General features: G+C 42.5%; 1 protein-coding gene across 1 annotated transcript in view; it reads left to right on the top strand.

The window, feature by feature from the left end:
- The window catches only part of LOC106607945 (attractin-like protein 1), a 356,731-nt gene that overhangs the window by 108,066 nt on the left and 225,161 nt on the right, over positions 1 to 23,504 (top strand). Inside the window, exons 17-20 of the mRNA XM_014205458.2 lie at positions 116 to 329; positions 1,781 to 1,969; positions 8,236 to 8,472; positions 8,807 to 8,944. Of these exons, the coding sequence (XP_014060933.1) occupies positions 116 to 329; positions 1,781 to 1,969; positions 8,236 to 8,472; positions 8,807 to 8,944 (778 nt within the window). The remainder of the gene's footprint in view (positions 1 to 115; positions 330 to 1,780; positions 1,970 to 8,235; positions 8,473 to 8,806; positions 8,945 to 23,504) is intronic.

The following is a 23,504-nucleotide window of genomic DNA, read 5'->3' as shown; positions in this document are numbered from 1 at the left end:
TTTTCTCTCTCTCTCTCATATTCTTCATTCTTTCATCTTTCTCTTCCCCTCTTTCTCCATCCATTTTCTCCTCCCCCTCTCGCCTGCCTCTTTCTCTCCCCTCTCTGTCCTGTAGAAGTTAGCTCCATGGGTGGGCCTAAGGAAGATCAACATCTCGTACTGGGGCTGGGAGGACATGTCTCCCTTCACCAACTCCTCTCTGCAGTGGCTGCCCGGGGAGCCCAGCGACTCAGGCTTCTGTGCTTACCTGGAGAGGGTAGAGGTGGCAGGGCTTAAGGCCAACCCCTGCACCGCCACAACTGATGGACTCATCTGTGAAAAACCAGTCGGTGAGAGAGGGACTGGGAGAAAGAGGGATAGGGAGAGAAAAAGGGAGGGAGGGAAAGGGAAGGAGAGCTGAAGAAGAATAAAGGTGATGGTGATTGAATAATAGAGACTAATTCTCAAAGGCACCTGTAACCCTTGTGAATTCCATGAGGCCTCCCTTGAACATGAGTATGTCATTATTCTGAAGCTCAATCAGGCACTACTGAATTAGAGATACAAGTTTACAATCATCATCATCATTGACAAGGAGCCGAATTCACTAGTGAATTTAAAAGGGGACAGAATGTTGGTGGAGAGATATTGTTTTAGGAAGAGCATCCTTATGACTGGAGAAGATCATAGCCTGGAGTGTTTGACAGCAGTGGTGTAAAGTACTTAAGTACAAATACTTTAAAGTACTACTTAAGTCGTTTTTTTTGGGTATCTGTACTTTACTTTACTATTTATATTTTTGACAACTTTTACTTTTACTTCACTACATTCCTAAAGAAAATATGTACTTTTCACACACTTATGATCTGGCTAACTCACTAAACACGAATGCTTTGTTTGTAAATGATGTCTGAGTGTTGGAGTGTACTCCTGGCTATCCGTACATTTTAAAACAAGAACACTGCCGTCTGGTTTGCTTAATATAAGGAATGTGAAAAGATGTATACTTTTACTTTTGACACTTACGTATATTTAAAACCAAATACTTTTATACTTTTACTCAAGTAGTATTTCACTGGGTGACTTTTACTTGAATCATTTTCTATTAAGGCGTCTTTACTTTTACTCAAATATTATAATTGGTTACTTTTTCTACCACTGTTTGACAGTGGCTGACCTTCCTTCCCATCATGGCCCCTCAGTGACCGACCGTCCCTCTCACGCATTCAAGGAAACTGGAAACACGAGCAGGCCCGTCTGACTCACTGTCTTATTTTGTCCGCTTTTAGCCGCACTGAACCATGCTTGGACTCATTTAGGAACCCAGAATAGCTTGGGAGCCGAAGAAAATGAGGCCTCAAATGTGCAGTTTTGGCCGCCGTACTTCCCATAGCGCGACTTTGCACTGACAGAGAGTGGAAATGGGTAACCAAAGACATCCTGCTGTTTCTTATTACTTTTCTGTTTCCTCCACCACTGCGGAGTTGTCTCCCACTTCGATACAACCTGCCTGCCTAAATCAGCTCAAATGATGGGGTCGGACCGAGGGAGGAAATTACTATTGTTTACCGTCTGCTCTTGGGTTAAATTAATTATTTAATGTAATAAATGGTACATGAATTGTTATGGGTGTACCTGCTGCAAAAACACTCTGTTTTTGGTTGAGATAAGGTTGAAATAAAATGTCTATGTTTTAGAGGCAGTGCAAATGTACATAAACTCCCACAGATTATTTTTAGCACTACTTTCAGGCTGGGCACAGATGTTATTTAAATATGATTTTATTTTCACCTTTCCACAGTGAGCCCCAATCAGAGTGCCCGCCCGTGTAAGGCGCCCTGCTCCCTGCGCACCACCTGTGCCAACTGCACCAGCCAGGCCATGGAGTGTATGTGGTGCAGCAGCACCCAGCGATGTGTGGACTCCAACGCTTACGTCATCTCCTTCCCCTACGGACAGTGTCTGGAATGGCAGACTGGAGACTGCGTCTGTGAGTATACAGGTCAAAATGTTCAGCTTCCACTGTGTGTGTGTGTGTGTGTGTGTGTGTGTGTGTGTGTGTGTGTGTGTGTGTGTGTGTGTGTGTGTGTGTGTGTGTGTGTGTGTGTGTGTGTGTGTGTGTGTGTGTGTGTGTGTGTGTGTATCTTCAACACAACCTCCAAAGGAATGCGGGTAAATAGATTATTGCAAACAGTCTCTCACTCTCTCACTCTCTCTCTCACTCACACACTCTGGCTCACTTTATGTTCCAAATAGTTACAGCTCCTGTGTGTTAGTAGTGAATTCCTCAGGGTTAGTGTTGCTCAGTGAGATCAGACTCCCTTGGATGTTTGCGGACTCATTTTGCTCTACAGTCAGCCAGGTGCTTCCACTTCCCTAGACCCTTAGGTGTATGCCACCCTGTCCCTGGGTACTATGGGAAAATCAATAACATATCGACGTGCATCCAACTCGATGAAAAGTATATGCCCCGCTGTTAGTGTTTCCTTTGCTCTAAAAGCCCTCCGTTGAATGTCTGATCTTGATGTATAGATCCTGTAGTGTCAGATAACCCCCAGACTTTGCTGAGAGAGATAGGTGCACATAAACAGGATATGTGTTTTACGCAGTGGCACTTTTGAAACTCATGTCAATCAGATGTTGGTACCAACAATAACACATTGTGAGAATCTGTTCTCATAGTCCGACGCAAGGAGTAACATGCTGTCAGCCGTCTATGGACTCTGTTTTACCACTTTTCAAATAGGGAAAGAGCTTTCACCACATTTTGCCATGGTCACATAATTTGCTTGAACTCCCCCTCGTTATACCACAGCAGCGACAGTATTCACAGTGCGTGACATAATGTAAAACAACAATGGTATGCACAATTAGGCCACATCCTCTCAGTGCCATTTCACCAGGGGAGTCTGAAGTCATTACCATTCAGCTACTAAGTGATGGTCAGTGTGCTTGTGGAGTATTCATATTATGGCCTGACATTTCTGATTACACTAAACTCTCTATACAAACATCTATCGGTTCTGAGATTTGGGGAATGTAATTAGGCAAATTGTACTATTGCTTTTATTGTCCTCCAGAGTAATGCAACTCACGGAAGCCTGACAATATGGATCCAATCAAAATGTAAATTAGTTGTTTTAGCGTCGGTGTGTATGCTAAGCCCATATCAGGCTTTTGGCTTCAGAACGTAGAGATAAAGAAATGTACTGTTACAGCAAAACACAATGGGTCATTGTGCTAATGTGTTTTTGTTTTCAACATGTTCATTTAAAGGAATGTCATAGTTCGCCTTAGGATTATTTTATCAAGTTTAGGGGTTTTGTAGGGAGAGAACAAATATACAAAATGTAATTATTATTCAACTCCATCTGTGTATGTTTTTTGCCTGTTCACTTCAATCCTTGCCAAGATTTTCCCCTCAAGTTTGCCATTTCTCCATCCACAGTACCTTTCCAAATCTTTTTAGGTAGGTGGTTACTTGTGTTTTGGTTTTGAGGGGATATTGGGAGAAACAGGAAGCAAGATTAACTTTTTGGTGTACTAGCCAGTAGCCACAGGATGTATTTATCTTGAAAGGCCCGGGGGAGGTCAGCGACTCCAATCTGGCTGTGCTCCTGAAAGAATGTCCCCCTAAACACAATGTGATTCTGCAGCTGCTCCTGGAAATGGTCTTTCTCCGCGTTAAGGTCATATTTCAGCAGGTAATTAGAACACAGCTCGGCCCCGTTCTCTTTAGTTAGGTTCAGTATACCTCCTACACACACTCGCACGCATGCACACGCACACACAAACACACGGGCACACTGGCATCCGATGAGGGCAGAGCCCACTTATTTGCATCTCAGAGTGATTCACCATCCCCATCCATCTGCCTGGCACACCACCCCACCCAAATGTCCAGGAGCATTAACCTGACCAACACTTGCATATGTTCATTTAGCAATCAACCATCTTCCGCCTTGTGCTTTGAGATCACACAGAATGCTATGTAGCAATAGAAAGAAATGTGTACCCAAATGCGCTTCAGCCCAGCATGAACATAAAGGGAATCAGGTGCTCGACTGAGGGACTTGAAAATCCCCCAAACATTCCTTACCCAAGGACATTTCAACAGGTGACTATCCACGTAGCTTATGTTTCGGCGTAGCAATAGAACATCACTCTAGTTTCCCTACAGATGCTTCATTCAGAGATCTGTCATAGAGCAGGAGGAAAGTCGTTAACAGTTCTTTAAAGACAAGCTGTTCCAAAGACAACCCCAGCATTGGTTGAGAGAACAATACGGCATATTTATGGAGGTGTTGTACTGTACCACATAGGTTTCTGTTCTTTGATCGACAGAGTGTGGGCTGGGTTATGTTTATTTAAATAGTTCTCAACACACAATGGAAAAAGACAGAATATTAATGACAAGGTATGAACCTCCTGAAATATGAAGTAGATGTCAGAATGATTAAATATTTTGAGTTTGTAGCCCCATATGATTGCTCAATGGTATGAGTAAACCTTTAAAATGATTATGCTATTTGGTTCTTACTACTTGGAGTGGCATTTTCGCTTGAACTTTAAACAAATACAAGAGCCCTTTAAAAAGCCTTAAAAGCTGTTAGAGTTTAGGAAGATAATATTTCCACACTGTGTAAACTCTACAGGCTGGGAGAGGGAAGAGGAGTGCCTCTGTGTTTGTAATTGTGAAGCACAAGATTGTGGTTGGAGAAAAAAGACAGGAGAACCTAGAAATGAATCAGCACCATGGTTGAATATTGCAACAGGGACAATTCAATAAACACTTTTTCTGCTTATGGAAATGGTAGCAGTTAAAAACTCAAACATCTGGCAAAAATGCTAATTCTACCATTCACTCAGCCAACTCCACACGGCAATGGAAGAGAACATCTTGGAACTTCCTCATACCTTTTGGTCTCTTATGGGTTCTTGTTGAGTTACCTTGTGTTTCCTCCTTCAACCGTGTTTCACAGCTATTTGTTCATGTTGTTGTGCTCACAACCAGTTGACTTGTTTAGCTACTCCATGATGGCCAAACCTGAATAAACTATCTGAAAGGCCCCAGTCAATCATTTAGATTTATGATGTATTATTAGAACCAAGCTGTAAATATTGGATCACAAACAAATGTTTCCCTCTTATGCTCGACAAAGTTCAAAGAAGGAAACTAACAAGTTCAATCTCCCAGATGTTGTCAAAGAAAACAGATTTAACTGACCCACCAAGCTCACCTCTGCTTCTGAATCCATAAGTTATGGATTGAACATTTCTTTGTAAGCATTGAATGCAGTAAAATATGTAATTTCACATTGTTTGTTTGAATGTCAGAAACATTGTATTGTGAATACCAATGCATCCTCAATAGAGACAACGTTTATGGAAAGGAATTACATTTATTTAGGAAAGAAGAGGTCAAGCTATCGGAAAGAAGTAATAACATTTCAAGTTTTAAATCTTATTAGTCGTATGTACAGGATACACATGGTATAAACCGTCCAACGAAATGCTTACTTGCAAGTTCCTTGTCGGCTATGCAACAACAGTAAGAAGTAATAATGATAAGGACACGGACATAAAGTAAATGGCTCAGTAGAATAGAATAAACATTTTAGCATAAGTATAATACAGGAATGCATAATTTATAGTACAATATTTACACATGTATCAAGGAAGGGGAGATTGGGGGGCACGTTTTTGAATTGTGCAGTATTAGCCGTAGTATAAAATAAATACATAAAAATAGTTTATAAAATAGTATTAGCAATAGTATAAGCGTATAAAGGAGGATGCAGGTGGTACTAATGAAATAGCCTTTATTGTGATGTGACTACTATGCTTCATCAAGGACAGGCAGTTAAGATTATATTTAGTAACTTTAACTAAATTGGTACTCTCTATGTATATGTACGTCAGAAGTGTCTTTGAAAGCACTGATGTTTTAAAGCTTACATACAGTACATAAATGTATATATATATATGGAGAGTAACTGCACCTCCATAGAGTCTTTTTGAGCTAACTTTGTCCTCTAAACTGACCAAACACCCTCACTTTCTTGTTAAAGTGCCTATGCTGCATATGTTAGTGTTAAGTAAATGCATTAAGAGGATATAAGTTGTGTTTGGTCCTGGGGGGCTTTATGTTGGGGCTATGGGATGAACAGACGTTTGCCTCGCCTTAGGCTTAGGGGCTTTACTCTTTGTCGTCAGCCAACCACCTGCTTTTGTCAGACAGTCCGACGGGTTGCAATATGGCTGCCACCCGCAGCTCTCTCCCTTCTCTGATAGGCTGAACAAAAGCACGTTTGCTAAAATGTAATCCTTGCAAAATGTCACTCTTTGGTTGGAAGGCCTGAGTCAGACTTCAGCTTTCAATAGATGAAGTGAAGAGGGTGTACGTGATAAGGGCTTACAGCACTATGATAAACACACTTTTTCAACTCAAGCCTTGATAACCTCGGCAGCTCTTGATAACCTCGGCAGCTCTTGATAACTTGGCTCAATAACACAAACTTTCAATCCCCAAAAATACTCCATTGTCCTAAAGTTGGGAATCATTTCTCTCTAAATGAAAAACCGCAAATGTATCCCCACCCTCTAATCCATTAAATAATGAATCAGCTGGCTATTCGATGAATAGTCAGTGGCTGTCTAAGAAAGTGTTGGAGAGCATTACCTCCCACTGCCAAGAGAATTAATTAAGTAATGAGTAACAAATGTCTACTTTATTTATGTGTTGTTTAGGTGGATGGATGTAACAGTGCTTACTTATACTACTGATTAATGTTCTCAATAGCAGCCAAGTATTCTATAAGGGACTTTACAATGTGTCTAAATACGCTGAACAAAAATATAAACAAAACGTGAAACAATTTCAAAGATTTACCGTTCATGTAAGGAAATCAGTCTATTGAAAAAAATCCATTAGGCCCTAATCTATGGATTTCACATGAATACATATATGCATCTGTTGGTCACAAATACCTTAACAAAAAAGATAGGGGCGTGGATCAGAAAACCAGTCAGTATCTGGTGTGACAACCATTTGCCTCATGCAGCATGACACATCTCCTTTGCATATAGTTGATCAGGCTGTTGATTGTGGCCTGTGGAATGTTGTCCCACTCCTCTTCAATGGCTGTGCGAGATGCTGGATTTTGGCGGGAACTGGAACACACTATCTTACACGTCGACCCAGAGCATCCCGAACATGCTCAATGGGTGCTGAGTATGCAGGCCATATAAGAACTGGGCCATTTTCAGGTTCCAGGAATTGTGTACAGATCCTTGCAACATGGGGCCATGCATTATCATGCTGAAACATGAGGTGATGGCAGCAGATGAAAATACAAATTGGGTTTGTTGTCTGTAGCTTATGCCTGCCCATACCATAACCCCACTGCCACCTTGGAACGCTCTGTTCTCAACGCTGACACCAGCAAACCTATCGCCCACACAACGCCATCTGCACAGAACAGTTGAAACCAGGATTCATCCATGAAGAGCTCACTTCTCCAGCGTGCCAGTGGCCATCCAAGACTTCAGTTACGAAGTCGAACCGCAGTCAGTTTAAGACCCTGGTGAGGACGACGAGCACGCAGATTAGCTTCCCTGAGACTGTTTCTGACAGTTTGTGCAGAAATTGTTCCGTTGTACAAACCCACACTTTCATCAGCTGTCCGGGTGTCTCGTCTCAGACGATCTAGCAGGTGAAGAAGCCTGATGTTGAGGTCCTGGGCTGGCGTGGTTACACGTGGTCTGCGGTTGTGAAGCCGGTTGGACATACTGACAAATTCTCTAAAACGACGTTGGAGGTGGCTTATGGTAGAGAAATTAACATTAAATTCTCTAGCAACAGCTCTGGTGGACATTCCTGCAGCCAGCATGCCAATTGCACGCTCCCTCAAAACTTGAGACATCTGTGGCATTGTGTTGTGTGACAAAACTGCACATTTTAGAGTGGCCTTTTATTGTCCCCAGCACAAGTTGCACCTGTGTAATGATCCTGCTGTTTAATCAGATTCTTGATAAGCCACACCTGTCAGGTGGATGGATTATCTTGGCAAAGGATAAATGCTCACTTAACAGGGATGTAAACACATTTTTTGTGTGTATGGAACATTTCTAGGATCTTTTATTTCAGCTCATGAAACGTGGGACCAACACTTTACATGTTTCGTTTATATTTTTGTTCAGTGTAAATGTGTCTAAATAATCTCTCTTTCTCTCGGTCTCATTCTCCCCTTCTAGCTCAGAACTGTTCGGGCCTGAGGACGTGTAGCCAGTGTTTGGATCAGGCAGAATGTGGCTGGTGTGGAGACCCCACTAACACAGGGAAAGGCCAGTGTATGGAGGGTTCATACCGTGGGCCCATGAAGAGCCCCTCCAGACAGGCCAGAGAAAGGGAGAGTTACCGAGACATGGTACTGGAGCCTGGTCTTTGCCCCAGAGATAAAGGGTTCGACTGGGCCTACATCCACTGCCCTGGTAGGTCAACACACACACACACACACACACACACACACACACACACACACACACACACACACACACACACACACACACACACACACACACACACACACACACAGAGAGACAAACGCATGCATGCATACACCTAGGTACGTCGACCCATGTAACTACGCTCACACAAAAACTCATTACGACTCCCATCATGTAGCACCTCAATGCAACCATAAACAAACATAAATACATTCACATGTTTATTGTATTCCTTTGGCTTCAGACATAAAGCTATACACCCCCTCCACATAACAACACTCATTGTTAATCTCTATCTCTCTCTCTCTCTCTTTCTCAGCCTGCCAGTGTAATGGCCACAGCACCTGTGTCAATGGCAGTGCTTGTGAGCAGTGCAGGAACTTGACCACCGGACTGCAGTGCCAGACCTGCATGCCTGGTTACCATGGAGACCCCACTAACGGTGGGAAGTGCCAGGGTAAGTACAGTGATGGGTGCAGTGCAGCAGAGTGGAATGGAGGGGGCAGTGTGTAAAGGTTTTGGCTCAGATCTGTGCATCCTCTGTGAAGGACACTGTTTGAATGTGTTTGAACAACAGTAGAGCCAGAAACGACACATGTATTTCTGACTGTGTTGAAAGGTGTAGTAGACAGGCGCTTGAGCAGCTCCGTGTTTAATCAGAGTTCTATCAACTCCTACAGTATTTCAATCCTGTCCAGTCCAGTGGTCCCGATCGTTTTGAAACACTGATCTGGTACGTCCACGACACCATCACTCTGAATCTCTCAGTATGAAATGGAAAGAAAGAGCAAGGTGAATAACAGAGAGGGCCAGAAAGAGAGATGGGAAGAAAGAGGATGGAAAGAGGAAACAGATATCTGTAGACTCTAATAGTGAGATAGAAAGAGTAGTAGAAAGTGAGTGAGCGTGAGAGAGAGGAAGGTGTAATAACATCATTCTCCGGCTGACAGATGTGCTTTTTCCCCGCGTGGCGCGTGACATTAAATCACATTTAATCATTTTCTTATTTCCTGAAGTTGACTGCAGCCCCCGCCGCTGGCGACGAGCACAGAGCCGTGCGCGTTTGATAGATGCGCACCCCTCTGCGTCTCCCGGGGATACGCTCACCCTCTCTCACACTCCCTCTCTCCTCCCTTCTGTCTTTCCTCCCTCCATCACCCTCCCTCCCTCCAACAGGTTTAACGCTGTCATGATTAAATGCAATTTATTAACTCCCGTCCGTCAGTTGTATACCTCCCCACCACGGCCGCTTGTTTAACAGGCTGACTCTTGAGGAGTGTGCTTGTGGAGGCTGTTTCACTCCTCAGTCTTGCAGGATAGAAAGATTTACCTGGGCATTAATGGCTCTAAGTCACTGATCTGTACTGGATTAGGCTCCAAATGGGATTTCTCTCCTCATGTCTTTACATTGTGGAGGGGCGGGGGAGTTGGGGGAGTAGACATCAGACAGAGAGAGTGATTTGAAGGGGGGGGGAGCGAGACAGCAGCACGTCAACAAGGCATCAAACTAAAATATGAGGAATGCGGAGCTGCCCTTGGAGTAAGAATGGACGATAGAATGATAACGGGAGATGGCGGATAGACATGAGGAAGAGAGATTGCCCGGTCTGGTGTCCCCGGCCGTGATAGATGAAGACATTGTGCAATGTGAGAGGGGGCAGTGTGTGTGTGTGTTTGAAGGAGTGTGTGTATGCAGCACTTACATGGTGAGGAGAATAGCCCTCCAAGACTCACTGACAGGTTCACCTTGTTCAGACACTGAAACCGTCTGCTCACCCTGTCCAGCCTAGCCTAGTCTAGCACCGCACAGTACGGTGTGGCTTGACTCACTGCAACACACCTCTCTCTGGGGCGGAGAGTACTTTGAGTGGGAGAGAGAAAAACTCTTAGCACTAGCCTGTGGTGGGCTGTGCATATGAATTGGCTTTTGAAAGAGACCAGCATGGTGACATAACATGTTGTGCTGGGGTTGTAGAGATTTGATAGAGCTTGGTGAGGGAATTTACTGTACAATAGCAAAACATACCATCCCAGACACTTTCTGTTGACTACAATACCAAAACGTACAATACCAGACACTTTCTGTTGACTACAATACCAAAACGTACAATTCTAGACACTTTCTGTTAACTACAATACCAAAATGTACAATACCAGACACTTTCTGTTGACTACAATACCAAAACGTACAATTCTAGACACTTTCTGTTAACTACAATACCAAAATGTACAATACCAGACACTTTCTGTTGACTACAATACCAGACACTTTCTGTTGACTACAATACCAAAACGTACAAGTAAGGCATCCAGTGTTGCCTGATCTACTTTAAACCTGGTTGATTCAATGTGCCAAGGTTAGCATTTGCTCTTGTGTTATGGTAGCCATGACTGATCTGTTTCTCCTTAACTACAGCTGTAGTAGTACTTGTACTTGTGTAACACTCTTCTGGGAACTTCTGGTTGCCCTACTTAGTTCTTTGTGCCAGCGTAATAAGTCTGACTTCCAGTGTGTTTTTGTACGCTAACTGCACAGTCACACAAAAGACACACAGGGAGCCCCAGCAAGCTGTTGGTTGTTGTTCTTTTAGTCTGCCTCTCTCTCCTTCTCTTTATTCCTCCCTCTCCTTGCATGAAGCCAGTTCAATTAAAATGTTTTTTTATTGCTTTTGGATATGGCACACTGTGCTAGCCTGGTGAATTCCATTACAGACCGTAGCAGAGCCCCTTTAGCCAACTTGTCCTCCACAGGCCCGGAGTCTCTACATATGATGTAGAGACATGTCTGTCTGTCGGTCTCTCTCGCTTTCTGTCTGTCTTTCTGTGTGTCTGGCTGGCTGTGTGTCTGTCTGTCTGTGTGCCTGTCTGTCTGTTTGTTTGTCTGTGTTTTTGTTTTTCTGTCTCTCCCTGCCTGTTTGTTTAATGGTCTCCAACCGTGAAGGGCTTGTTGGTTTTTCTGTTGTGGTTTTGTGCTCTCATTGACACCTAAATTGCTCTTGAGGGGATTCATATTGAGTTGTGTTGTTTGCCCGCTAACCTTTCTGTGTAATGCTATTCAAATCTCACAGTGTTCCCCAAACCACTAAGATCTCATGCAGAATTTTCTTGTTATTGCCTTTCATTAATCTTGCATGCAGGAGTAGCCTACTTCAACATCCTTTCCCCTTTTTTCTAGACTTTTTGGTTCTCCCTCTCTCTTCTGCTTTCTCTTTCTCCCCGGTTCTCTCTTTATATATCTCCAAACACATGTCATTTCAGCAAGCCATGACCCCCACCATCTCTGATTGTTCTGAAATAGTTTCTGCAGTTAGAAACAATATTAGCATTATTAGATTAGCATTCCTGCAGATTAGCATTAGCATTTATTGGAGAAACAGAGAGGACACATGTTATGTACTAAAAACAATTATCATCTGATACCCATAGACTTCCAGTCATTGCGTTAACGCCAGTTAGCATTGGCTCTCGAAACTATCTCTAAATTCCTTCATACTGGACACAGAGACATCTGACTTTGTAGAAGTAGATAAAGGGATTCATTTCCAAAATTCAGAGGTATCCCATAAGGCACCAACCACTGCAAGTGGTCACCAATATCATTTGGGATGTAGCGTCATCACTGCAATAGAAGATACACTGAAGAAAGAAAATTAAGTGAAAGAAGGAAATGAGGAATGAGTAGTGCTCGAGCTGTTTTCAAATTATTTTTATTTGAAATGTATTTGGGCAAATACATTGTTCTAATAGTAAACTTTCTCTCTACATGTATACATCATTATCATTTAAAGGTTCAGTCATGAATTAACATTGAGGGGGGTCAAAATTATTCACACTTTTTTAATCTAATAGCAGGAACAGCACCATCTAGTGGTCAGCCCCTGGTAATATCAGGTTGTATGACAACTTCAATGACAAATTTCTCTGAAAAGGGGAAAATAACCATCACCAAATTTACTGACAATAGATTACATAGTATGAAGAAACAATACTCCTAGCCGTAGCTTCATACTACATGTCAGACATAGTGAACTGATACTATATACTGGCTATTGGTGTGGGCTTGGTGTGTGGTTTGGGGGGTCCGTGGGTTGCTTTTGACCATTGCTTAATCATTATTAAGAAGAGGTTTGGTCCAAATTGCATGTTGGGTACTATATTTACTGAATATTATATGAATCAAATATATTGAAATGGCCAATTTAGGTGAAATCAATTAGCTTAATTTCTATAGAGTTCAAATGTTCTTTCAACAAAATAATGTTGCAGGAATGCTTATCTTATCTGTTTCTAACTACAGATATTATTTCAGAACAATCTAGGTGGAACGACCCATATAGTACACATATACATACACACGCACGCACGTACGCAGACATATACACACACACCCTTTGACAGTTGCGGGGTATAAATTAGTGGCTTTCATGTTGAGTGTGGAAGGACGCTGTTGTGTGTGAATCCATGCGGAATGTGAACGCTTGAGTCAGTGTACTGTACATTTCTATTAATGCCTACATTATGTGAAAAAAATGTGTGTATGCGTACCAGGGCCATGAAGGCGCATGCCGGTAGATCATCCTTCCCAGCAGCCTCATGCTGTCCAGTCAATCCCCCTCCAGCGGCCATATTTCTGGCCACTGCTCATACATTCATACGCACACAGACATACACGCACGCAGGCACAAACACACACACTTAGTGCTCTGATCTGGAAAAGGCATCTACTGCTATAGGATTGCATACCTGTTAGCCAAGCTGAAATGTGGAGTGGTGGGAGTTGAATTATTATGCGTCTCATTACCATGTCAAAACCGCAGGTCAAGTTTAGCAGATACATCAACCTGAGAGTGATGCCCTCCTATTATACACTAATCTGCTGAGTGTGGAGAGTAGGCCTGTCTCTCACTCTTTCCCCTCTATATTCAAGACCTTATTGATGTCAGAGAGGTCATGAGCCTTTATCTGCCTTCATAGCCCTTGACCTTTCACGATCATTAAAACCAGAATAGCAAGTCCCTTTTATCTCAACAAACTGCCGACTCCTCACAATCTAACAAAGGCAAGATAGAAGACCAAATCCAAACCCTCTTTAGCAGAAAATGATTAGTTCTCAGAAGAGATGGTTTCACGCTAAGCATTAAATAGCTATGGGCTACCCCAGGCCCTCCCCGGCGGCACGTAAAGTTTTTTTGCCCTAGCACTACACAGCTGATTTAAATAATCAAAGCTTGATGAATTGGTTATTTGAATCAGCTGTGTATTGCTAGGGCAAAAACCAAAACTTCCATCCAGGGGGACCCCAGGACCGAGTTTGAGAAACCGTGGTCTACACAACCGGGACATAGAGAGACATGTACGTGCTAAATCTATCCTAGTGAGAAAAAAGCTTCGCTGATATTTATCACCACTGGTTCTAACTTTGTTGAAGATGTTTAATTAGATGGAGATCCTCAATTGAAACACCAACACTCCCATCGGTGCCGCCTCCCAAACAGGGGAGTCTGGAGCTGTAATTCCACCATATGCTAGAGACACGTACAGAGCTCTTCTCAGGGCCAGGGGAGAAGCCTACTCGCTCACAGTGGAAATTCATGGATTCTAAAGTGCTTTTGGTAGAAAACAGAGCCTGGAAGGTTGTGTGGGTGTACAGTCACTTATTGAGGTTGCAAATGTCCATTTAGTTTTTTATCTAGACAATGTGAAAAAGCCATTTAGAAAAGTCTCTGCTGGGGGGCAATGTGTGCTTATTCATGATAACATATCACAGGTGTGTTACACTGGATGTGCGTACTTGTCCCGTTTCAAGTAGCGTTTTAGGAACTAAATGCTAAGTCACAGTGTTCAGATATGCTTTCTTAATCCTGCAACAACAGGAAATGTGAATTATGTGGATTATAATTAATGGCCATTTTTGTAGGGGTTAATACTTTTTAAACTTGATACGCTACTATTTGCATTTCCTGCTGCGCAAGACAATTATCTGCGACAACAAAGTGATCAAATGACGCTAGATTTATGAAATAGGTAGAAAATGATATCCTTCCAAAAGGGATAGGATTAGACAAATAGCTTGATTTAAAAACAAACATCAATCAAAAAACAATGTAATTGTCTTCAAACAAAGATCAACATGATCTATCAGAGAAGGATCAGAACAGCTTGCCCCTCCTTGCCTCTCCATTCCTGTCCATCATCTCCTCCATTTTGTCTTTCTGACATCTCCATTAGGGCTCACTGGGCATCTTGCTGCCCCCCCTCCTTATGTCATAGGCAATCCTCAGTGACACTTAATCATGTTTAGCCGGGCATCGTTTGTGATCCACATGGGTTATTAGGTTTACCTTCATTACTGAAGGATTTGTGAAGGTCGTGCTCTTTACAGACAGACCGCTCCACAATTACCTGTGTGTCGTCTGCCTAGAAGGTCCTTTGTCATCCGGAGATAGAGATTTGGTAGGCCTCTATTAAATCAAAAATAAAGAATTTACCCTCACTTTCAGAGAAGAGGGTTGATGCGTTATAGTCAGTGTCTCTGTTTGAAACGTGTGAGACCTGCACATACAGTGTTGCTGGTTTAAATTCCATGATTTCAGAGGAAGGCCCCAAAAATTCTCAGAAAGACTCCAGTCACCCCAGTCACACTCATAGACTGTTCTCTCTGGTACCGCACGGCAAGTGGTACCGGAGCGCCAAATCTAGGTCCAAAAGGCTCCTTAACAGCTTCTACCCCCAAGCCAGAAGACTGCTCAACAATTAATCAAATGCCCCCCCTTTGTTTTTATACTGCGGCTACTCGCTGTTTATTATCTATGCATAGTCACTTTACCCCTACCTACTAATTACCTCGACTAAACTGTACCCCCGCACATTGACTCAGTACCGGTACCCCCTGTATATATTATTTAATTTATTTTCTTTTATTTAGTAAATATTTTCTTAACTCTATTTTCTTAAAACTGCATTGTTGTTTTACGGGCTTGTAAGTAAGCATTTCACGGTAAGGTCTACACTTGTTGTATTCGGAGCATGTGACAAATACAATTGTATTTTATTTGATATTTTTATATTATATTTGAAGTGTGTTAATGCTGTTGTAGCAATACATCTCTTCAGCAGCACAGAGGAGGCTTAACTCAGGCTATCCTGAACACTAGGCACACCATGCTGCCTGCCAACATCAGTCAGTACAGTATAATCTCGCCCCTTTGACTGCTTCGAAGGACAGGAGAAAGGAACTGTAAAATGCTGGCACATTTCAATTTCTGTGCCTGGTTCCAATTCAATTATTTTATTCATGACATGATTATTTGAACTTGTCATTTGCTGGCAGGCCTATGGAGATTAATGGAGAGGAGGTTGAAAGGCTGGCCGGGGAGATGAACAGTCAGAGGAGAGAACCAAACAGACCTGCTGTGTCTTCAAAGACCTGCAAAGCTTTATGTTTACTAGGAACACACATGTACACTGAGTATACAAAACATTAGGAACACCTTCCTAATATTGAGTGTCGAAAGTGTTCCACAGCGATGCAGGTCCATGTTGACGCCAATGCTTCCCACTGTCCTTTGGGTGGTGGACCATACCCAGGGAAAATTGTTGATCGTGAAAAACCCTCTGTATGGCACACACACACAATCCATTTCTCAATTATCTCAAGGCTTAAAAATCCTTCTTTAACCTGTCTCCTCCCCTTCATCTACACTGATTGAAATTGATTTAACAAGTGACATCAAGAAGGGATCATAGCTTTCACCTGGATTCACCTGGTCAGTCTGTGTCATGGAAAGAGCAGGTGTCCTTAATGTTTTGCACACTCAGTGTAGAAAGACCTCTGTCCCCCTCCTCACCTATACTCCAGATATAGTTACTGCAGGGGTGGAGGGCAGCTCTCCTGGCTAATAAAAACAACTCAAGTACCATTCCTGTTCTGATAGAACTCTGAGCGTTAGCAGACTGAACCCTTCTCATATTGTGCAGTGGTGGGTGCTATATGCCACTACCGTTGTTTCAAATCCTCCTCTTCAAATCAAAGAGATCAGTCAATAATGTTGATGCCTGCATGCCTGGCTTTTGACACCTCAACAGATCGAGTAGGATATAATTCATGTTGAACCTCTGTCTCAGTGAGCCATTGTCCTGACACACCCGTATTAAACTCCTCTACCCTGATGTGTAGAAGTCTCAGCCTATAGGTTCTAAGGTATAGTGGGTGTAGCTGAGGGTATATCAGCCTGGTGGTTCCTATAGAAACCTCCTGCAGTATTCTTTTCCACTGTGGAGCTCCAGCTAAACACTGAGGAGGATTTAAGTGTCAATTAGAGAGCTGACAAGCAGTGACGGCTGGCAGGGGTCAGCTCCTCACAACTTAAACGAGACATGGGAAGGGAGGAGATGGGAGGTGGAGGGGATTGGGGAGTACAGAAAAGTGAGAGGGGGGTATATGGTTATGCGAGGCGTGGTCAGTGCAGTGGAAGGAAAATGATTTATTCCTTTGGATTGAGGTTATGTTGTTTTAGTTTATGTCTTGTGAGGTGAATAGTAAATCGGCAATTAAAAGAAGTGCATTTATTACCATGGTCATCCATGAGAAAAACTTGCGGACCAAGTACTAGGATCAAGATTTCAGTCAATGCTTTGGTCTCTATAGCTAGGTTTCCATCCAATTGACGACAGATTTTCATGCTAATATTCTAAATCCGCATAATGTTTGAGATCATTTTTATTTATCAAATGTCTGCCGAGCATCGATCATTATGTCACCAGACTAAGACCCTAGATATTTATTGGAAAGGTGCATCAAGCTCATCATCAGGGGTGCATGCTTATTCTCCTCCTGCACTCCCTGTTCACCCACGACTGCGTTGCCAAGCACAACTTCAACACCATAATTAAGTTTGCTGACAACGATGAGACAGCCTATAGGGAGGTCAGAGACCTGGCAGTGTGGTGCCAGGACAACAATCTCTCCCTCAATGTGAGCAAGACAAAGGAGCTGATCGTGGACTATAGGAAAAGGAGGGCTGAACAGGCCCCCATTAACATTGACAGGGCTGAAGTGGAGTGGGTTGAGAGTTTCAAGTTCTTTGGTGCCCACATCACCAACAAACTATCATGGTCCAAACACACCAAGACAGTTGTGAGATGGCACGACAACACCTTTTCCCCCTCAGGAGACTGAAACGATTTGGCATGGGTCCCCAGTTCCACAGCTGCACCATCGAGAGCATCTTGCCCGGTTGCATCACCACCTGGTATGGCAACTGCTAGGCATCTGACCGTAACGCGCTACAGAGGGTAGTGCGTTCCGGCCCAGTACACCACTGGGGCCAAGCTTCTTGCCATCCAGGACCTATATATTAGGCAGTGTCAGAGGAAGGCCCAAAAATTGTGAAAGACTCCAGTCACCCAAGTCATAGACTGTTCTTTCTGCTACCACCCCCCCTCTCTGTTTTTACACTGCTGCTACTCACTGTTTATTATCTATGCATAGTCACTTTACAAATTACCTCGACTAACTTGTACCCCCACATTGACTCGGTACCGGTACCCCAGTATATAGCCTCATTATTGTTATGTAATTTTCTTGTTACTTTTTGATTAGATTTTTTTTCTTTCGTTTATTTAGTAAATATTTTCTTAACTCTATTTCTTGAACTGCGTTGTTGATTAAGGGCTTGTAAGTAAGCATTTCACGGTAAGGTCTACACCTGTTGTATTCGGCGCATGTGACAAATATAATTAGATTTGATATTTTATTTGTGCACTTTCACCACCCTGTGAAGTTTATCATAACTTATTTAATTTGTAGCCTAATATACTGCATGCTTTCTTGAGTCGTAGTGGGAGGACCACACAACATCTCATCGCGTGACTCCAAGTTTACTCCTATATGATGCTTATTATATCAATATTTGCACATAAAAGCGTTTCCACCACCATTTCTCCCATAATTAATTTTACTGACACAAAAAGATCTCACTTTGTCAAACTTATTTTTTGGGGGGACATTTGCAAAGTTTACAGACACATTTGCTTTTTCTATCAGGCCTGTCATGACTTTTTTTTACCGACATGTAGGTTGGATGGAAACCTGGTTTATGTAACACAATAATTAAAACAACACACAACAACACACATGGGGACCTAAAATGGATTTTGATTCAAAATCCTATTTTCCTTAACCTTAAAGGTGCACTATGCAGAAATTGCTCTGCCATTTCCTGGTTGCTAAAATTCTAATAGTTCCCTAATTTTAGTTTGTGAAAAACAAGCAAGTATAGTGAAGAGAATCATTGTACCATCTAAACTGCTGTGAAATATACTGTATGTTCCATAACTTTAAATATTTTTTGCTGTTTGAAGCTGGTGTACAAAACCGAAAGTAAATGACGCAAAAACTAAACTTAAGAATGGGAGGCATAGAAATAGCGCACATAGAACAGATCTACCGCTTCTTAGACTTGCGTTCAATGAGAATGAAAGATCTATAACATTTCTATATGAATTTGGTCGGGTCGCCCAAAAAGTTGCATATTGCAGGTTTAACCTGTAACCAAAACCCTAAACCCAATTCCTAACCTTAACCCTAACCCCTAAGCTTAAAATAGCCCTTGTCCTAATGGGCACAAGGGAGCATTTTCCTTGTTTTACTATCCTTGTGGGGCCTTTTTGTGATTTTTGGTCCCCACAAGGGTAGAAGAACCAACCAACACACACACACACACACACACACACACACAGACAGACAGACAGACAGACTCCATTGTAGTGTATGTGCATTAGATCTGCTGTCTCTTACGCACAGATGCAGGATGCAGTGGGGTGAGAAATTGTAGGCTCTGCAGGGGCTTGCACGAGGAATGGGAAATATGATTTATATCAAATCCGCTCGTCGGTTAGAGGATTTTTTTTTGTTGGTATCTTATTTTTGTGTTGTCAGCAGAAAATATGGTGTGTGATGCTTTTTCACATCCAATCCCCTCCCACGCATCAGAGTTTAGTGGCTCCTAATGCAATACTGTTTTCAAGGCATACTCAATCAAAAGAGGTTTTAGTGTGGTAAATAACTAGCAGTGACACATGCCATGTTGAATGAATGGATGAGCAGCCAAATGCAGGCATACCCACTGTAAATGTAATTGATCTAGCCAGGGAGCATATAAGGGATTAGGGTACTGTTCCACCTTGTTAGAAATCAATCAGTTTCCAGCAGGTGACTTCAACTCTAGTCCTAGATGGCTAGAAGGAGTCTTAGGCTAGTTTCTCCCTGGCGCTTAATTGTCTAATTTATTATATTGAGTCCACTCACCTGGATTCTCTGGCCTGAATCAATGGCTGATTTAACAGGCAAGGTTTTAAACAGGCAAACACTGAAGCCCTGTGAGCTGGTTACAGTGTTCAAATTAAATCTGCTAAATTGGCACTAAACTATTTTGAATCACATCAATGGGTTCTGCAATTTACTTCTTAGTCCAGTATTTCTGCCCCGCAAAGCTACCTCGAAGACACTTTTTTCCTCCTTTCATTTTCAGAACTTAGTCATATGTGTTAACCTCAGCAAAAGGAGGGCCCTTGAGGGACTGACAGTGAATGTCATTAAACACCACTGCTACCTGTATGCCACCATGCACCACACAGTGTTACACTATAGGGACCCACAATCTAACACGTGTCAAGTCTCACAGGACCAGAGTGTGCAGTATGGGAGGCTCAGGTGTGTCAGATCAGCCTTTGTAGCCAATCAGCTAGCTACCACAGCTTGTTGTCTCAGAACTTGGCTCAGAGGTGTGAGCTGCATTGTGACTCAGCATTCTCAGAGATACATTGTGGTTTCTTCTGCTGGTATGTATAGATGTGTCAGTTGTTGAGAACTTTAGAAGCAGTCCCTGTAAACAACCACAGTGTTGAAATAACAAGAGTAAAGTGAGGGTGAGGGGTGTGAGTCTGCTCATATGCATTCATGTATGTACTGTACACTATATTTATGTTTCCGCAAGCATAGGCACAATAGTGTGCTTGTTTGTTCCTTGTCCGTTTAGGTTCATGTATATAGTTCCGAGTGTGTGTGTGTGTGTGTGTGTGTGTGTGTGTGTGTGTGTGTGTGTGTGTGTGTGTGTGTTTATCTGCAGTAGACCCTGCTGTAGTGGTATTGAGTCAGTCACTCCCCACATCTTCCTGTCAAAGTGCTTTAACAGCAGCTCCTGAAGCACACTGCTCTGCTCCTATTATGATAGTACATTTTATACAGATCCTAATTTAACCATAAATCATATCAGTGTCTGCTCTGCACAGAGAGGAGAGGAGCTCTACAGCTGCAGGCTGCTCCCTGTCTCTTCAGCTCAGCCTACAAGAGCTAACCCCCTGTTAATACTATGCATACTAGACACTTTGGAAGTTTGACAATGTAGTCTACAGAGCTATACATGCACTGGGCCAATGATCATTCATTCTGTTTATCCAGTTTCTATTTTCATTGTGACTGCTATCAGATTTTCCTCGCATATTGGCAATGTATCATACATCATCTACACTAAGCCTGAATGTTAGAACATTCTTAATGCTTACATTGAGCCAGAGTACTGTATACAGTATTACATTAGTCCTAAACTGTCTGTGTAGCTAGGCATAATTCCAACTGAGTAAATCCCTTGTCTTGCTGTTCTCAAAAACTTAAAATGCAAATACGGTATAGCTGAATCACAAAAAATATATTTATGCTTTTTTGTTTTTGGTATGACTGTGAGAGGAGGCATTTCATCTTGTGTCTGAACAAGTATCTGGTTATGGAAGTGTGGGATGTGTTTGGGTATGTTTGATAGCGTGTTTATGTTATGCTGTAGTACAGATACCACTAGGGCTGTGAGAAAGGGCAGTGTATCCTAATAAAATACCAAAACATCTCATTGTACAGAAAATACTAACTTTGCTGTCAAGGGAATAGTATCATGAAAACATATTTACTGAGAGCTATCTTACATTGTCTCTGTGTCAGCTTCTTTAATTGGGTCAGTTACATCTGATTAAAGATGAAAAAATACAATACATCTCTTTGTCAAACTTCTCTATTTGGCTTTGTTCAAAAGAGGGAGGGAGAGATGGAGGGGGAGAGCTCCATTTGGGAATTTGCGCTGGGATGCACAGAGAGAGCTACCGCTCGTAGAGCATATGCCCCAAAGATAAAAAGCTAACAAGCTGCACTGCCTCCCAACACAGAATCCTCATTGTATTTTCGCTGTTAATTCCATTATTTTGATCTCTCTGTGTTTCTCTGAAAATAGGACAGCAAATAGGACAGTGGAAGTGAAGTGGCATGTCTCTACTGCTGCAGTAGTTAGTTAGTGGTGCACTTCACTGGGTTCCGTGCCTCCTACAGAACAGCAGTATGGAGAAGGACGAGGATGGGCAAGTTTTTCTTGCCAGTGTCAGGGATATCACAGTGGACCCTAAGGGTCTGTCTATACTTTATGTATGAAAGTCAAGTTTTAATGGGATATTTCTAAGGCTCTATGCAATGTATTGTTTTTGTCCTGATGATTCGTCACTATGGGTGGAACTGTTTGTTGTTGGTTTTGGCAAAGTCTCTGAGAGAGTGAAAGTATTTGCCTATGTATTTTGAGAACAGATGGTTATATCTGGAGTAATAGCTGTCAAACTTCTGTAAGGAGCTGGATGAGTCAGAGATCATGCTACATTCACAGATTCTCGCTCTCGTGATTCCTCATATTTTATCCATAGAAGGGTTCTTTGGATGAAGGATTATTGACATTTATTTGACATGTGTATCTTAAAGCATAATTGAGAAATACTTAATTAAAGTTAGACGATTTGTGATATTTTGGTTTACCCAAGTCTCATTTAAGACTCCATAATGTTTCACAAATATTCCAACAATAAATTATTTCTCTATTATGATTTAAGATACACATGTAAAATACACTAAATGGCAAAAAGTATGTGGACACCTGATCGTCGAACATCTCATTTCAAAATCATGGGCATTAATATGGAGTTGGTCTCCCCTTTTCTGCTATAACAGCATCCACTCTTCTGGGAAGGATTTCCACTATATGTTGGAACATTTCTGCAGGGACTTGCTTCCATTCATCCACAAGAGCATTAGTGAGGTCGGTCACTGATGTTGGGCGATTAGGCCTGGCTCGTAGTCGGCGTTCCAATTCATCCCAAAGGTGTTCGATGGGTTTGAGGTCAGGGCTCTGTGCACTCCAGTCAAGTTTTTCCACACGGAGCTCGACAAACCATTTCTATATGGACCTTGCTTTGTTCATGGAGGTGTGGTCCCGTATGGCTCAGTTGGTAGAGCATGGTGTTTGCAATGCCAGGGTTGTGGGTTCAATTCCCACGGGGGGCCAGTATGAAATTATATATTTTTTTAAACGTATGAAATGTATGCATTCACTACTGTAAGTCGCTCTGGATAAGAGCGTCTGCTAAATGACTAAAATGTAAAAATGTAAATGAGGCATTGTCATGCTGTTTCAGGAAAGGGCCTTCCCCAAACTGTTGCCACAAAGTTGGAAGCACAGCATTGACTAGAATGTCATTGCATTTACATTTACATTTAAGTCATTTAGCAGACGCTCTTATCCAGAGCGACTTACAAATTGGTGCATTCACCTTATAATATCCAGTGGAACAACCACTTTACAATAGTGCATCTAAATCTTTTAAGGGGGGGTTAGAAGGATTACTTTATCCTATCCCAGGTATTCCTTAAAGAGGTGGGGTTTCAGGTGTCTCCGGAAGGTGGTGATTGACTCCGCTGTCCTGGCGTCGTGAGGGAGCTTGTTCCACCATTGGGGTGCCAGAGCAGCGAACAGTTTTGACTGGGCTGAGCGGGAACTGTGCTTCCTCAGAGGTAGGGAGGCGAGCAGGCCAGAGGTGGATGAACGCAGTGCCCTTGTTTGGGTGTAGGGCCTGATCAGAGCCTGAAGGTACGGAGGTGCCGTTCCCCTCACAGCTCCGTAGGCAAGCACCATGGTCTTGTAGCGGATGCGAGC

Source organism: Salmo salar, chromosome ssa01, assembly GCF_905237065.1.
Source record: "Salmo salar chromosome ssa01, Ssal_v3.1, whole genome shotgun sequence".
NCBI lineage: Eukaryota > Metazoa > Chordata > Actinopteri > Salmoniformes > Salmonidae > Salmo > Salmo salar.
The sequence above is the reverse complement of the archived record's forward strand: the minus strand, read 5'-3'. Positions and strand labels throughout refer to the sequence as shown.